General features: G+C 53.7%; 1 protein-coding gene across 3 annotated transcripts in view; it reads right to left on the reverse strand.

Annotated features, from left to right (window-relative positions):
• The window catches only part of DDAH1 (dimethylarginine dimethylaminohydrolase 1), a 128281-nt gene that overhangs the window by 14029 nt on the left and 96506 nt on the right, over window positions 1–17746 (reverse strand). For all 3 annotated transcript variants that reach the window (XM_083157897.1, XM_083157894.1, XM_083157896.1), the window contains one exon: window positions 10625–10744. In XM_083157897.1, coding sequence (XP_083014023.1) covers window positions 10625–10744 — 120 coding nt within the window. The remainder of the gene's footprint in view (window positions 1–10624; window positions 10745–17746) is intronic.

Raw genomic sequence — 17746 nt, forward strand, 5'->3', positions numbered from 1 at the left:
TGTTCTATGGGACATATTGGTGTAATGTACCCGGCACCCCCCTCCCCCCTGTACCCTGCGTCTGTATTATAACACTGTCACAAAGTGCTGCGTTGTTACATTGTTCTATGGGACACATTGGTGTAATGTACCCGGCACCCCCTCCCCCCTGTACCCTGCGTCTGTATTATAACACTGTCACAAAGTGCTGCGTTGTTACATTGTTCTATGGGACACATTGGTGTAATGTACCCGGCACCCCCTCCCCCCTGTACCCTGCGTCTGTATTATAACACTGTCACAAAGTGCTGCGTTGTTACATTGTTCTATGGGACATATTGGTGTAATGTACCCGGCACCCCCCTCCCCCCTGTACCCTGCATCTGTATTATAACACTGTCACAAAGTGCTGCGTTGTTACATTGTTCTATGGGACACATTGGTGTAATGTACCCGGCACCCCCCTGTACCCTGCGTCTGTATTATAACACTGTCACAAAGTGCTGCGTTGTTACATTGTTCTATGGGACATATTGGTGTAATGTACCCGGCACCCCCCTCCCCCCCTGTACCCTGAGTCTGTATTATAACACTGTCACAAAGTGCTGCGTTGTTACATTGTTCTATGGGACATATTGTGTAATGTACCCGGCACCCCCTCCCCCCTGTACCCTGCGTCTGAATTATGACACTGTCACAAAGTGCTGCGTTGTTACATTGTTCTATGGGACATATTGGTGTAATGTACCCGGCACCCCCCCCTCCCCCCTGTACCCTGCGTCTGTATTATAACACTGTCACAAAGTGCTGCGTTGTTACATTGTTCTATGGGACACATCGGTGTAATGTACCCGGCACCCCCCTCCCCCCTGTACCCTGTGTCTGTATTATAACACTGTCACAAAGTGCTGCGTTGTTACATTGTTCTATGGGACACATTGGTGTAATGTACCCGGCACCCCCCTCCCCCCTGTACCCTGTGTCTGTATTATAACACTGTCACAAAGTGCTGCGTTGTTACATTGTTCTATGGGACATATTGGTGTAATGTACCCGGCACCCCCCTCCCCCCTGTACCCTGCGTCTGTATTATAACACTGTCACAAAGTGCTGCGTTGTTACATTGTTCTATGGGACACATCGGTGTAATGTACCCGGCACCCCCCTCCCCCCTGTACCCTGCGTCTGTATTATAACACTGTCACAAAGTGCTGCGTTGTTACATTGTTCTATGGGACATATTGGTGTAATGTACCCGGCACCCCCCTCCCTCCTGTACCCTGCGTCTGTATTATAACACTGTCACAAAGTGCTGCGTTGTTACATTGTTCTATGGGACACATTGGTGTAATGTACCCGGCACCCCCCTCCCCCCTGTACCCTGCGTCTGTATTATAACACTGTCACAAAGTGCTGCGTTGTTACATTGTTCTATGGGACACATCGGTGTAATGTACCCGGCACCCCCTCCCCCCTGTACCCTGCATCTGTATTATAACACTGTCACAAAGTGCTGCGTTGTTACATTGTTCTATGGGACACATCGGTGTAATGTACCCGGCACCCCCCTGTACCCTGCGTCTGTATTATAACACTGTCACAAAGTGCTGCGTTGTTACATTGTTCTATGGGACACATTGGTGTAATGTACCCGACACCCCCACCCCCCCCTGTACCCTGCATCTGTATTATAACACTGTCACAAAGTGCTGCGTTGTTACTTTGTTCTATGGGACACATCGGTGTAATGTACCCGGCACCCCCCTCCCCCCTGTACCCTGCATCTGTATTATAACACTGTCACAAAGTGCTGCGTTGTTACATTGTTCTATGGGACACATTGGTGTAATGTACCCGGCACCCCCCTCCCCCCTGTACCCTGCATCTGTATTATAACACTGTCACAAAGTGCTGCGTTGTTACATTGTTCTATGGGACATATTGGTGTAATGTACCCGGCAACCCCTTCCCCCCCTGTACCCTGCGTCTGTATTATAACACTGTCACAAAGTGCTGCGTTGTTACATTGTTCTATGGGACACATCGGTGTAATGTACACGGCACCCCCCCCTCCCCCCCTGTACCCTGCGACTGTATTATAACACTGTCACAAAGTGCTGCGTTGTTACATTGTTCTATGGGACATATTGGTGTAATGTACCCGGCACCCCCCTCCCCCCCTGTACCCTGCATCTGTATTATAACACTGTCACAAAGTGCTGCGTTGTTACATTGTTCTATGGGACATATTGGTGTAATGTACCCGGCACCCCCTTCCCCCCCTGTACCCTGCGTCTGTATTATAACACTGTCACAAAGTGCTGCGTTGTTACATTGTTCTATGGGACACATCGGTGTAATGTACCCGGCACCCCCCCCCTCCCCCCTGTACCCCACGTCTGTATTATAACACTGTCACAAAGTGCTGCGTTGTTACATTGTTCTATGGGACACATCGGTGTAATGTACCCGGCACCCACCTCCCTGTACCCTGCGTCTGTATTATAACACTGTCACAAAGTGCTGCGTTGTTACATTGTTCTATGGGACACATCGGTGTAATGTACACGGCACCCCCCCCTCCCCCCCTGTACCCTGCGTCTGTATTATAACACTGTCACAAAGTGCTGCGTTGTTACATTGTTCTATGGGACATATTGGTGTAATGTACCCGGCACCCCCCTCCCCCCTGTACCCTGCGTCTGTATTATAACACTGTCACAAAGTGCTGCGTTGTTACATTGTTCTATGGGACACATTGGTGTAATGTACCCGGCACCCCCCTCCCCCCTGTACCCTGTGTCTGTATTATAACACTGTCACAAAGTGCTGCGTTGTTACATTGTTCTATGGGACATATTGGTGTAATGTACCCGGCACCCCCCTCCCCCCTGTACCCCACATCTGTATTATAACACTGCCACAAAGTGCTGCGTTGTTACATTGTTCTATGGGACACATCGGTGTAATGTACCCGGCACCCCCCTTCCCCCCTGTACCCCACGTCTGTATTATAACACTGTCACAAAGTGCTGCGTTGTTACATTGTTCTATGGGATATATTGGTGTAATGTACCCGGCACCCCCCTCCCCCCCTGTACCCTGCGTCTGTATTATAACACTGTCACAAAGTGCTGCGTTGTTACATTGTTCTATGGGACACATCGGTGTAATGTACCCGGCACCCCCCTCCCCCCCTGTACCCTGCGTCTGTATTATGACACTGTCACAAAGTGCTGAGTTGTTACATTGTTCTATGGGACACATCGGTGTAATGTACCCGGCACCCCCCTCCCCCCTGTACCCTGCGTCTGTATTATAACACTGTCACAAAGTGCTGCGTTGTTACATTGTTCTATGGGACACATTGGTGTAATGTACCCGGCACCCCCCTCCCCCCTGTACCCTGTGTCTGTATTATAACACTGTCACAAAGTGCTGCGTTGTTACATTGTTCTATGGGACACATCGGTGTAATGTACCCGGCACCCCCCTCCCCCCTGTACCCTGCGTCTGTATTATAACACTGTCACAAAGTGCTGCGTTGTTACATTGTTCTATGGGACACATCGGTGTAATGTACCCGGCACCCCCCTCCCCCCTGTACCCTGCGTCTGTATTATAACACTGTCACAAAGTGCTGCGTTGTTACATTGTTCTATGGGACACATTGGTGTAATGTACCCGGCACCCCCCTCCCCCCTGTACCCTGTGTCTGTATTATAACACTGTCACAAAGTGCTGCGTTGTTACATTGTTCTATGGGACACATCGGTGTAATGTACCCGGCACCCCCCTCCCCCCTGTACCCTGCGTCTGTATTATAACACTGTCACAAAGTGCTGCGTTGTTACATTGTTCTATGGGACACATTGGTGTAATGTACCCGGCACCCCCCTCCCCCCCTGTACCCTGCGTCTGTATTATAACACTGTCACAAAGTGCTGCGTTGTTACATTGTTCTATGGGACACATTGGTGTAAAGTACCCGGCACCCCCCTCCCCCCCTGTACCCCACGTCTGTATTATAACACTGTCACAAAGTGCTGCGTTGTTACATTGTTCTATGGGACATATTGGTGTAATGTACCCGGCACCCCCCTCCCCCCCTGTACCCCACGTCTGTATTATAACACTGTCACAAAGTGCTGCGTTGTTACATTGTTCTATGGGACATATTGGTGTAATGTACCCGGCACCCCCCTCCCCCCTGTACCCTGCGTCTGTATTATGACACTGTCACAAAGTGCTGCGTTGTTACATTGTTCTATGGGACACATCGGTGTAATGTACCCGGCACCCCTCCCCCCTGTACCCTGCGTCTGTATTATAACACTGTCACAAAGTGCTGCGTTGTTACATTGTTCTATGGGACACATCGGTGTAATGTACCCGGCACCCCCCTCCACCCCTGTACCCTGCGTCTGTATTATAACACGGTCACAAAGTGCTGCGTTGTTACATTGTTCTATGGGACACATCGGTGTAATGTACCCGGCACCCCCCTCCCCCTGTACCCTGCGTCTGTATTATAACACTGTCACAAAGTGCTGCGTTGTTACATTGTTTCTATGGGACACATTGGTGTAATGTACCCGGCACCCCCCCTCCCCCCTGTACCCTGCGTCTGTATTATGACACTGTCACAAAGTGCTGCGTTGTTACATTGTTCTATGGGACACATCGGTGTAATGTACCCGGCACCCCCCTCCCCCCTGTACCCTGCGTCTGTATTATAACACTGTCACAAAGTGCTGCGTTGTTACATTGTTCTATGGGACACATTGGTGTAATGTACCCGGCACCCCCCTCCCCCCTGTACCCTGCGTCTGTATTATGACACTGTCACAAAGTGCTGCGTTGTTACATTGTTCTATGGGACACATCGGTGTAATGTACCCGGCACCCCCCTCCCCCCTGTACCCCACGTCTGTATTATAACACTGTCACAAAGTGCTGCGTTGTTACATTGTTCTATGGGACACATCGGTGTAATGTACCCGGCACCCCCTCCCCCCTGTACCCTGCGTCTGTATTATAACACTGTCACAAAGTGCTGCGTTGTTACATTGTTCTATGGGACATATTGGTGTAATGTACCGGCACCCCCCTCCCCCCTGTACCCTGTGTCTGTATTATAACACTGTCACAAAGTGCTGCGTTGTTACATTGTTCTATGGGACACATCGGTGTAATGTACCCGGCACCCCCTCCCCCCTGTACCCTGCGTCTGTATTATAACACTGTCACAAAGTGCTGCGTTGTTACATTGTTCTATGGGACACATTGGTGTAATGTACCCGACACCCCCACCCCCCCCTGTACCCTGCATCTGTATTATAACACTGTCACAAAGTGCTGCGTTGTTACATTGTTCTATGGGACACATCGGTGTAATGTACCCGGCACCCCCCTCCCCCCTGTACCCTGCGTCTGTATTATGACACTGTCACAAAGTGCTGAGTTGTTACATTGTTCTATGGGACATATTGGTGTAATGTACCCGGCACCCCCCTCCCCCCTGTACCCTGCATCTGTATTATAACACTGTCACAAAGTGCTGCGTTGTTACATTGTTCTATGGGACACATCGGTGTAATGTACCCGGCACCCCCTCCCCCCTGTACCCTGCGTCTGTATTATAACACTGTCACAAAGTGCTGCGTTGTTACATTGTTCTATGGGACATATTGGTGTAATGTACCGGCACCCCCCTCCCCACCTGTACCCTGCGTCTGTATTATAACACTGTCACAAAGTGCTGCGTTGTTACATTGTTCTATGGGACACATTGGTGTAATGTACCCGACACCCCCACCCCCCCCTGTACCCTGCATCTGTATTATAACACTGTCACAAAGTGCTGCGTTGTTACATTGTTCTATGGGACACATCGGTGTAATGTACCCGGCACCCCCCTCCTCCCTGTACCCTGCGTCTGTATTATAACACTGTCACAAAGTGCTGCGTTGTTACATTGTTCTATGGGACATATCGGTGTAATGTACCCGGCACCCCCCTCCTCCCTGTACCCTGCGTCTGTATTATAACACTGTCACAAAGTGCTGCGTTGTTACATTGTTCTATGGGACACATTGGTGTAATGTACCCGGCACCCCCGTCCCCCCTGTACCCTGCGTCTGTATTATAACACTGTCACAAAGTGCTGCGTTGTTACATTGTTCTATGGGACACATCGGTGTAATGTACCCGGCACCCCCCTCCCCCCTGTACCCTGCGTCTGTATTATGACACTGTCACAAAGTGCTGAGTTGTTACATTGTTCTATGGGACATATTGGTGTAATGTACCCGGCACCCCCCTCCCCCCTGTACCCTGCGTCTGTATTATAACACTGTCACAAAGTGCTGCGTTGTTACATTGTTCTATGGGACACATCGGTGTAATGTACCCGGCACCCCCCTCCCCCCCTGTACCCTGCGTCTGTATTATAACACTGTCACAAAGTGCTGCGTTGTTACATTGTTCTATGGGACACATTGGTGTAATGTACCCGACACCCCCACCCCCCCCTGTACCCTGCATCTGTATTATAACACTGTCACAAAGTGCTGCGTTGTTACATTGTTCTATGGGACACATCGGTGTAATGTACCCGGCACCCCCCTCCCCCCTGTACCCTGCGTCTGTATTATGACACTGTCACAAAGTGCTGCGTTGTTACATTGTTCTATGGGACACATCGGTGTAATGTACCCGGCACCCCCCTCCCCCCTGTACCCTGCGTCTGTATTATAACACTGTCACAAAGTGCTGCGTTGTTACATTGTTCTATGGGACACATCGGTGTAATGTACCCGGCACCCCCCTCCCCCCCTGTACCCTGCGTCTGTATTATAACACTGTCACAAAGTGCTGCGTTGTTACATTGTTCTATGGGACACATTGGTGTAATGTACCCGGCACCCCCCTCCCCCCTGTACCCTGCGTCTGTATTATAACACTGTCACAAAGTGCTGAGTTGTTACATTGTTCTATGGGACATATTGGTGTAATGTACCCGGCACCCCCCTCCCCCCTGTACCCTGCGTCTGTATTATAACACTGTCACAAAGTGCTGCGTTGTTACATTGTTCTATGGGACACATTGGTGTAATGTACCCGACACCCCCACCCCCCCCTGTACCCTGCATCTGTATTATAACACTGTCACAAAGTGCTGCGTTGTTACATTGTTCTATGGGACACATCGGTGTAATGTACCCGGCACCCCCCTCCCCCCTGTACCCTGCGTCTGTATTATGACACTGTCACAAAGTGCTGAGTTGTTACATTGTTCTATGGGACATATTGGTGTAATGTACCCGGCACCCCCCCTCCCCCCTGTACCCTGCGTCTGTATTATAACACTGTCACAAAGTGCTGCGTTGTTACATTGTTCTATGGGACATATTGGTGTAATGTACCCGGCACCCCCCTCCCCCCCTGTACCCTGCGTCTGTATTATAACACTGTCACAAAGTGCTGCGTTGTTACATTGTTCTATGGGACATATTGGTGTAATGTACCCGGCACCCCCCCTCCCCCCCTGTACCCTGCGTCTGTATTATAACACTGTCACAAAGTGCTGCGTTGTTACATTGTTCTATGGGACATATTGGTGTAATGTACCCGGCACCCCCCTCCCCCCTGTAACCTGCGTCTGTATTATAACACTGTCACAAAGTGCTGCGTTGTTACATTGTTCTATGGGACACATCGGTGTAATGTACCCGGCACCCCCCTCCCCCCTGTACCCTGCGTCTGTATTATGACACTGTCACAAAGTGCTGAGTTGTTACATTGTTCTATGGGACACATCGGTGTAATGTACCCGGCACCCCCCTCCCCCCCTGCGTCTGTATTATAACACTGTCACAAAGTGCTGCGTTGTTATATTGTTCTATGGGACACATTGGTGTAATGTACCCGACACCCCCACCCCCCCCTGTACCCTGCATCTGTATTATAACACTGTCACAAAGTGCTGCGTTGTTACATTGTTCTATGGGACACATCGGTGTAATGTACCCGGCACCCCCCTCCCCCCTGTACCCTGCGTCTGTATTATGACACTGTCACAAAGTGCTGCGTTGTTACATTGTTCTATGGGACATATTGGTGTAATGTACCCGGCACCCCCCTCCCCCCCTGTACCCTGCGTCTGTATTATAACACTGTCACAAAGTGCTGCGTTGTTACATTGTTCTATGGGACATATTGGTGTAATGTACCCGGCACCCCCCTCCCCCCTGTAACCTGCGTCTGTATTATAACACTGTCACAAAGTGCTGCGTTGTTACATTGTTCTATGGGACACATTGGTGTAATGTACCCGACACCCCCACCCCCCCTGTACCCTGCATCTGTATTATAACACTGTCACAAAGTGCTGCGTTGTTACATTGTTCTATGGGACACATCGGTGTAATGTACCCGGCACCCCCCTCCCCCCTGTACCCTGCGTCTGTATTATGACACTGTCACAAAGTGCTGAGTTGTTACATTGTTCTATGGGACATATTGGTGTAATGTACCCGGCACCCCCCCTCCCCCCTGTACCCTGCGTCTGTATTATAACACTGTCACAAAGTGCTGCGTTGTTACATTGTTCTATGGGACATATTGGTGTAATGTACCCGGCACCCCCCTCCCCCCCTGTACCCTGCGTCTGTATTATAACACTGTCACAAAGTGCTGCGTTGTTACATTGTTCTATGGGACATATTGGTGTAATGTACCCGGCACCCCCCCTCCCCCCCTGTACCCTGCGTCTGTATTATAACACTGTCACAAAGTGCTGCGTTGTTACATTGTTCTATGGGACATATTGGTGTAATGTACCCGGCACCCCCCTCCCCCCTGTAACCTGCGTCTGTATTATAACACTGTCACAAAGTGCTGCGTTGTTACATTGTTCTATGGGACATATTGGTGTAATGTACCCGGCACCCCCCTCCCCCCTGTACCCTGCGTCTGTATTATAACACTGTCACAAAGTGCTGCGTTGTTACATTGTTCTATGGGACATATTGGTGTAATGTACCCGGCACCCCCCTCCCCCCTGTACCCTGTGTCTGTATTATAACACTGTCACTGATGTTCTCCTATCTCAGTAACGTGCGGAGAATGACAAGATTTACCCCTGCGCTGGGTGACATCCGGCTTGGATATAAGATACAGGATGCCCACATTACTGTGGCCGACTCAGGAATGTGCCGGTGACATAATGCTTGTCTTGGCGCAGGACGCGTGGATATAACGTCGCCTATAATTACTGAGCCAAGGGAATCATTACAGGGTAAACAGAAAACCTGGCAGTGACAGAACCCGATAGAGAACAGCAAATAGCGCTGTTACATCAGCAGCCCCATTCTCACCCCAACATCCCCTTCACTCAGCCAACATCTCCCCCACTCACCCAACATCTCCACTCAACCCAACATCTCCACCACTCACCCCAACATCTCCCCCACTCACCCCAACATCCCCTTCACTCACCCAACATCTCACGCACTCAACCCAACATCTCCATACACCCTGCACTCAAGTAACAGAACCCGAAAGTACGGAAACCAAATAGAGAACAGCAAATAGCGTGTGTTACATCAGCAGCCCCACGCTCACCCCAACATTTCCCCCACTTACACCAACATCTCCCTACACCCTGTACTCAAGTAAAAGAACCCAACAGTGGAGAATCCAGAGAGAACAGCAAATAGCGTGTGTTACATCAGTATATATACATGGTGTTAGCCCCACGCTTACCCCATCACCCCACACTGTACACTCACCCCAACGCCCTTCAGTCACCCCAACATACAGTACCCCTACATACCCTATACTCCCTCTAACATCCCCCAACACTCACCCAAACATTCCGACCACACCCTATACCCAACTCAACATCCCCCCACAATGGGTAACACAATGCTTAACTACAGGGGGCAGATGCAACATGTGCACCTGGGTAACACAATGCTGCACTACAGGGGGCAGATGCAACATGTGCACCTGGGTAACACACAGCTGCACTACGTGGGGGGTCACGTGCAGAGAGCGTTAGATTTGCATGGGGTGTGAGTTAGAACAAAGCTGTATAACATGTGGGGCTACATGTTAAAGCTGCCAGTATTTACCCTGCACAGAAATAATATAGACATATCTGCTGCCTTATCGATCAGGTTTAAGTGAGGAGCAGTATCCAGAGGGGTGATAGACAACATCTAGGATGACCGGCAATAGGTCGGCACCATATGTCGACAAGGTAAAAAGGTTGACTCAATGAAAAGGCCCACATTCATTTTTTGGGATATTTACATTTTTTTTACCTTTTCAAACTCTATGATCCCCACGGACTCCGATGGGGACCAGTAACGGGGCCAGAGTGTGGCGGGCGGGGCCATATGTTACGGGGCCGGAGTGTGGCGGGCGGGGCCATGTGTTACGGTGTAGGTATTAGCAGTTTCCTATAGAACGCAGCAAATAACTAACAAGGAAAGAAACGGCGCCTGGCACCAGCAATAGATTTATAAATGGCATTAACCCCTTCAGTTCCGCAGCCACCATCTTGGCCACATGGCAGCGCGGGACAGGGACCCACTCCCACTAGCCCCCCGCCAATGGGATATTCGGGGTATTATACCTTCAGGGCTTTCTGTGCTGCCTCACTGGAACCAATGGCGATGAGGTTTGGCCCCGCCATACTGCAGAAACTCTTCAGATGCAAACAGTCGTGTACAGGGACCGTGGACACAGCGTAATCCTGCAGGAAAAGCAAAACCGCATTTACTGATGAGTCAGCATTTCACAGCCATTATTATTACTTCCTTTATATAACGGGACCCGGGGGGCGCAGCACAGTACAAAGTGCACCAACATACAATACTGAGGAAACAAGTTATAACGCAGAACATAGCAGGGCTCCAGATGTATAACACCCGCGGGAAGGAGAGGGGACAAGGAGGGCACGAGATGTATAACACCCGCGGGAAGGAGAGGGGACAAGGAGGGCACGAGATGTATAACACCCCCGGGAAGGAGAGGGGACAAGGAGGGCTCCAGATCTATAACACCCGCGGGAAGGAGAGGTGACAAGGAGGGCTCCAGATCTATAACACCCGCGGGAAGGAGAGGTGACAAGGAGGGCACGAGATGTATAACACCCGCGGGAAGGAGAGGGGACAAGGAGGGCACGAGATGTACAACACCCGCGGGAAGGAGAGGGGACAAGGAGGGCACGAGATGTACAACACCCGCGGGAAGGAGAGGGGACAAGGAGGGCACGAGATGTATAACACCCCCGGGAAGGAGAGGGGACAAGGAGGGCACGAGATGTATAACACCCGCGGGAAGGAGAGGGGACAAGGAGGGCACCAGATGTATAACACCAGCGGGAAGGAGAGGGGACAAGGAGGGCACGAGATGTATAACACCCGCGGGAAGGAGAGGGGACAAGGAGGGCTCCAGATGTATAACACCCGCGGGAAGGAGAGGGGACAAGGAGGGCACGAGATGTATAACACCCGCGGGAAGGAGAGGTGACAAGGAGGGCACGAGATGTATAATACCCGCGGGAAGGAGAGGTGACAAGGAGGGCACGAGATGTATAACACCCGCGGGAAGGAGAGGGGACAAGGAGGGCACGAGATGTATAACACCCCCGGGAAGGAGAGGGGACAAGGAGGGCACGAGATGTATAACACCCCCGGGAAGGAGAGGGGACAAGGAGGGCACGAGATGTATAACACCCGCGGGAAGGAGAGGGGACAAGGAGGGCACCAGATGTATAACACCCGCGGGAAGGAGAGGGGACAAGGAGGGCTCCAGATGTATAACACCCGCGGGAAGGAGAGGGGACAAGGAGGGCTCCAGATGTATAACACCCCCGGGAAGGAGAGGTGACAAGGAGGGCACCAGATGTATAACACCCCCGGGAAGGAGAGGTGACAAGGAGGGCACGAGATGTATAACACCCGCGGGAAGGAGAGGGGACAAGGAGGGCACCAGATGTATAACACCCCCGGGAAGGAGAGGTGACAAGGAGGGCACGAGATGTATAACACCCCCGGGAAGGAGAGGGGACAAGGAGGGCACGAGATGTATAACACCCGCGGGAAGGAGAGGGGACAAGGAGGGCACCAGATGTATAACACCAGCGGGAAGGAGAGGTGACAAGGAGGGCACGAGATGTATAACACCCGCGGGAAGGAGAGGTGACAAGGAGGGCACGAGATGTATAACACCCCCGGGAAGGAGAGGTGACAAGGAGGGCACGAGATGTATAACACCCGCGGGAAGGAGAGGGGACAAGGAGGGCACGAGATGTATAACACCCCCGGGAAGGAGAGGGGACAAGGAGGGCACGAGATGTATAACACCCGCGGGAAGGAGAGGGGACAAGGAGGGCACGAGATGTATAACACCCGCGGGAAGGAGAGGGGACAAGGAGGGCACCAGATGTATAACACCAGCGGGAAGGAGAGGGGACAAGGAGGGCACGAGATGTATAACACCCGCGGGAAGGAGAGGGGACAAGGAGGGCACGAGATGTATAACACCCGCGGGAAGGAGAGGGGACAAGGAGGGCACGAGATGTATAACACCCGCGGGAAGGAGAGGGGACAAGGAGGGCTCCAGATGTATAACACCCCCGGGAAGGAGAGGGGACAAGGAGGGCACGAGATGTATAACACCCGGGGGAAGGAGAGGGGACAAGGAGGGCTCCAGATGTATAACACCCGCGGGAAGGAGAGGGGACAAGGATGGCACGAGATGTATAACACCCGCGGGAAGGAGAGGTGACAAGGAGGGCACGAGATGTATAACACCCGCGGGAAGGAGAGGTGACAAGGAGGGCTCCAGATGTATAACACCCGCGGGAAGGAGAGGGGACAAGGAGGGCTCCAGATGTATAACACCCCCGGGAAGGAGAGGGGACAAGGAGGGCACGAGATGTATAACACCCGCGGGAAGGAGAGGTGACAAGGAGGGCACGAGATGTATAACACCCGCGGGAAGGAGAGGTGACAAGGAGGGCACGAGATGTATAACACCCGCGGGAAGGAGAGGGGACAAGGAGGGCACCAGATGTATAACACCCGCGGAAGGGAGAGGGGACAAGGAGGGCTCCAGATGTATAACACCCCCGGGAAGGAGAGGGGACAAGGAGGGCACGAGATGTATAACACCCGCGGGAAGGAGAGGGGACAAGGAGGGCACGAGATGTATGACACCCGCGGGAAGGAGAGGGGACAAGGAGGGCACGAGACGTATAACACCCGCAGGAAGGAGAGGGGACAAGGAGGGCACGAGATGTATAACACCCGCGGGAAGGAGAGGGGACAAGGAGGGCACGAGATGTATAACACCCGCGGGAAGGAGAGGGGACAAGGAGGGCTCCAGATGTATAACACCCGCGGGAAGGAGAGGGGACAAGGAGGGCACGAGATGTATAACACCCGCGGGAAGGAGAGGTGACAAGGAGGGCACGAGATGTATAACACCCGCGGGAAGGAGAGGTGACAAGGAGGGCACGAGATGTATAACATCCGCGGGAAGGAGAGGTGACAAGGAGGGCACGAGATGTATAACATCCGCGGGAAGGAGAGGGGACAAGGAGGGCACCAGATGTATAACACCAGCGGGAAGGAGAGGGGACAAGGAGGGCACGAGATGTATAACACCCGCGGGAAGGAGAGGGGACAAGGAGGGCACGAGATGTATAACACCCCCGGGAAGGAGAGGGGACAAGGAGGGCTCCAGATGTATAACACCCGCGGGAAGGAGAGGGGACAAGGAGGGCACGAGAAGTATAACACCCGCGGGAAGTAGAGGGGACAAGGAGGGCTCCAGATGTATAACACCCGCAGGAAGGAGAGGTGACAAGGAGGGCACGAGATGTATAACACCCGCGGGAAGGAGAGGGGACAAGAAGGGCACGAGATGTATAACACCCGCGGGAAGGAGAGGGGACAAGGAGGGCACGAGATGTATAACACCCGCGGGAAGGAGAGGGGACAAGAAGGGCACGAGATGTATAACACCCGCGGGAAGGAGAGGGGACAAGGAGGGCACGAGATGTATAACACCCGCGGGAAGGAGAGGGGACAAGGAGGGCACGAGATGTATAACACCCGCGGGAAGGAGAGGGGACAAGGAGGGCACCAGATGTATAACACCCGCGGGAAGGAGAGGGGACAAGGAGGGCACGAGATGTATAACACCCGCGGGAAGGAGAGGTGACAAGGAGGGCTCCAGATGTATAACACCCGCGGGAAGGAGAGGGGACAAGGAGGGCACGAGATGTATAACACCCCCGGGAAGGAGAGGGGACAAGGAGGGCTCCAGATGTATAACACCCGCGGGAAGGAGAGGTGACAAGGAGGGCACGAGATGTATAACACCCCCGGGAAGGAGAGGGGACAAGGAGGGCTCCAGATGTATAACACCCCCGGGAAGGAGAGGGGACAAGGAGGGCACGAGATGTATAACACCCGCGGGAAGGAGAGGGGACAAGGAGGGCACGAGATGTATAACACCCGCGGGAAGGAGAGGGGACAAGGAGGGCACGAGATGTATAACACCCCCGGGAAGGAGAGGGGACAAGGAGGGCACGAGATGTATAACACCCGCGGGAAGGAGAGGGGACAAGGAGGGCACGAGATGTATAACACCCCCGGGAAGAAGAGGGGACAAGGAGGGCACGAGATGTATAACACCCGCGGGAAGGAGAGGGGACAAGGAGGGCACGAGATGTATAACACCCCCGGGAAGGAGAGGGGACAAGGAGGGCACGAGATGTATAACACCCGCGGGAAGGAGAGGGGACAAGGAGGGCACGAGATGTATAACACCCGCGGGAAGGAGAGGTGACAAGGAGGGCACGAGATGTATAACACCCGCGGGAAGGAGAGGGGACAAGGAGGGCACCAGATGTATAACACCCGCGGGAAGGAGAGGGGACAAGGAGGGCACGAGATGTATAACACCCCCGGGAAGGAGAGAGGACAAGGAGGGCTCCAGATGTATAACACCCCCGGGAAGGAGAGGTGACAAGGAGGGCACGAGATGTATAACACCCGCGGGAAGGAGAGGGGACAAGGAGGGCTCCAGATGTATGACACCCACAGGAAGGAGAGGGGACAAGGAGGGCACGAGATGTATTACACCCGCGGGAAGGAGAGGGGACAAGGAGGGCACGAGATGTATAACACCCGCGGGAAGGAGAGGGGACATGGAGGGCACCAGATGTATAACACCCGCGGGAAGGAGAGGTGACAAGGAGGGCACGAGATGTATAACACCCCCGGGAAGGAGAGGTGACAAGGAGGGCACCAGATGTATAACACCCGCGGGAAGGAGAGGGGACAAGGAGGGCACGAGATGTATAACACCCGCGGGAAGGAGAGGGGACATGGAGGGCACGAGATGTATAACACCCGCGGGAAGGAGAGGGGACAAGGAGGGCACGAGATGTATAACTCCCGCGGGAAGGAGAGGGGACAAGGAGGGCTCCAGATGTATAACACCCCCGGGAAGGAGAGGGGACAAGGAGGGCACGAGATGTATAACACCCGCGGGAAGGAGAGGGGACAAGGAGGGCACGAGATGTATAACACCCGCGGGAAGGAGAGGGGACAAGGAGGGCACGAGATGTATAACACCCGCGGGAAGGAGAGGGGACAAGGAGGGCACGAGATGTATAACACCCGCGGGAAGGAGAGGTGACAAGGAGGGCACGAGATGTATAACACCCGCGGGAAGGAGAGGGGACAAGGAGGGCACGAGATGTAGAACACCCCCGGGAAGGAGAGGGGACAAGGAGGGCACGAGATGTATAACACCCGCGGGAAGGAGAGGTGACAAGGAGGGCACGAGATGTATAACACCCGCGGGAAGGAGAGGGGACAAGGAGGGCACGAGATGTATAACACCCCCCGGGAAGGAGAGGGGACAAGGAGGGCACAAGATGTATAACACCCGCGGGAAGGAGAGGGGACAAGGAGGGCACGAGATGTATAACACCCGCGGGAAGGAGAGGGGACAAGGAGGGCACGAGATGTATAACACCCGCGGGAAGGAGAGGGGACAAGGAGGGCACCAGATGTATAACACCAGCGGGAAGGAGAGGGGACAAGGAGGGCACGAGATGTATAACACCCGGGGGAAGGAGAGGGGACAAGGAGGGCACCAGATGTAGAACACCCGCGGGAAGGAGAGGGGACAAGGAGGGCACGAGATGTATAACACCCGCGGGAAGGAGAGGTGACAAGGAGGGCACGAGATGTATAACACCCCCGGGAAGGAGAGGGGACAAGGAGGGCACGAGATGTATAACACCCGCGGGAAGGAGAGGGGACAAGGAGGGCACGAGATGTATAACACCCGCGGGAAGGAGAGGGGACAAGGAGGGCACCAGATGTATAACACCCGCGGGAAGGAGAGGGGACAAGGAGGGCACCAGATGTATAACACCCCCGGGAAGGAGAGGGGACAAGGAGGGCACGAGATGTATAACACCCGCGGGAAGGAGAGGTGACAAGGAGGGCACGAGATGTATAACACCCGCGGGAAGGAGAGAGGACAAGGAGGGCACGAGATGTATAACACCCGCGGGAAGGAGAGAGGACAAGGAGGGCACGAGATGTATAACACCCGCGGGAAGGAGAGGGGACAAGGAGGGCACGAGATGTATAACACCCGCGGGAAGGAGAGGGGACAAGGAGGGCACGAGATGTATAACACCCGCGGGAAGGAGAGGTGACAAGGAGGGCACGAGATGTATAACACCCGCGGGAAGGAGAGGGGACAAGGAGGGCACGAGATGTATAACACCCCCGGGAAGGAGAGGGGACAAGGAGGGCACGAGACGTATAACACCCGCGGGAAGGAGAGGTGACAAGGAGGGCACGAGACGTATAACACCCGCGGGAAGGAGAGGTGACAAGGAGGGCACGAGATGTATAACACCCGCGGGAAGGAGAGGTGACAAGGAGGGCACGAGATGTATAACACCCGCGGGAAGGAGAGGGGACAAGGAGGGCACCAGATGTATAACACCAGCGGGAAGGAGAGGGGACAAGGAGGGCACGAGATGTATAACACCCGCGGGAAGGAGAGGGGACAAGGAGGGCACGAGATGTATAACACCCGCGGGAAGGAGAGGGGACAAGGAGGGCTCCAGATGTATAACACCCACGGGAAGGAGAGGGGACAAGGAGGGCTCCAGATGTATAACACCCCCGGGAAGGAGAGGGGACAAGGAGGGCACGAGATGTATAACACCCGCGGGAAGGAGAGGTGACAAGGAGGGCACGAGATGTATAACACCCGCGGGAAGGAGAGGGGACAAGGAGGGCTCCAGATGTATAACACCCGCGGGAAGGAGAGGGGACAAGGAGGGCTCCAGATGTATAACACCCGCGGGAAGGATAGGTGACAAGGAGGGCACGAGATGTATAACACCCCCGGGAAGGAGAGGGGACAAGGAGGGCACGAGATGTATAACACCCACAGGAAGGAGTGGGGACAAGGAGGGCTCCAGATGTATAACACCCGCGGGAAGGAGAGGGGACAAGGAGGGCTCCAGATGTATAACACCCGCGGGAAGGAGAGGGGACAATGAGGGCACCAGATGTATAACACCCGCGGGAAGGAGAGGGGACAAGGAGGGCACGAGATGTATAACACCCGCGGGAAGGAGAGGGGACAAGGAGGGCACCAGATGTATAACACCCGCGGGAAGGAGAGGGGACAAGGAGGGCAC

This window comes from Crinia signifera, chromosome 8, assembly GCF_055691185.1.
Source record: "Crinia signifera chromosome 8, ASM5569118v1, whole genome shotgun sequence".
NCBI lineage: Eukaryota > Metazoa > Chordata > Amphibia > Anura > Myobatrachidae > Crinia > Crinia signifera.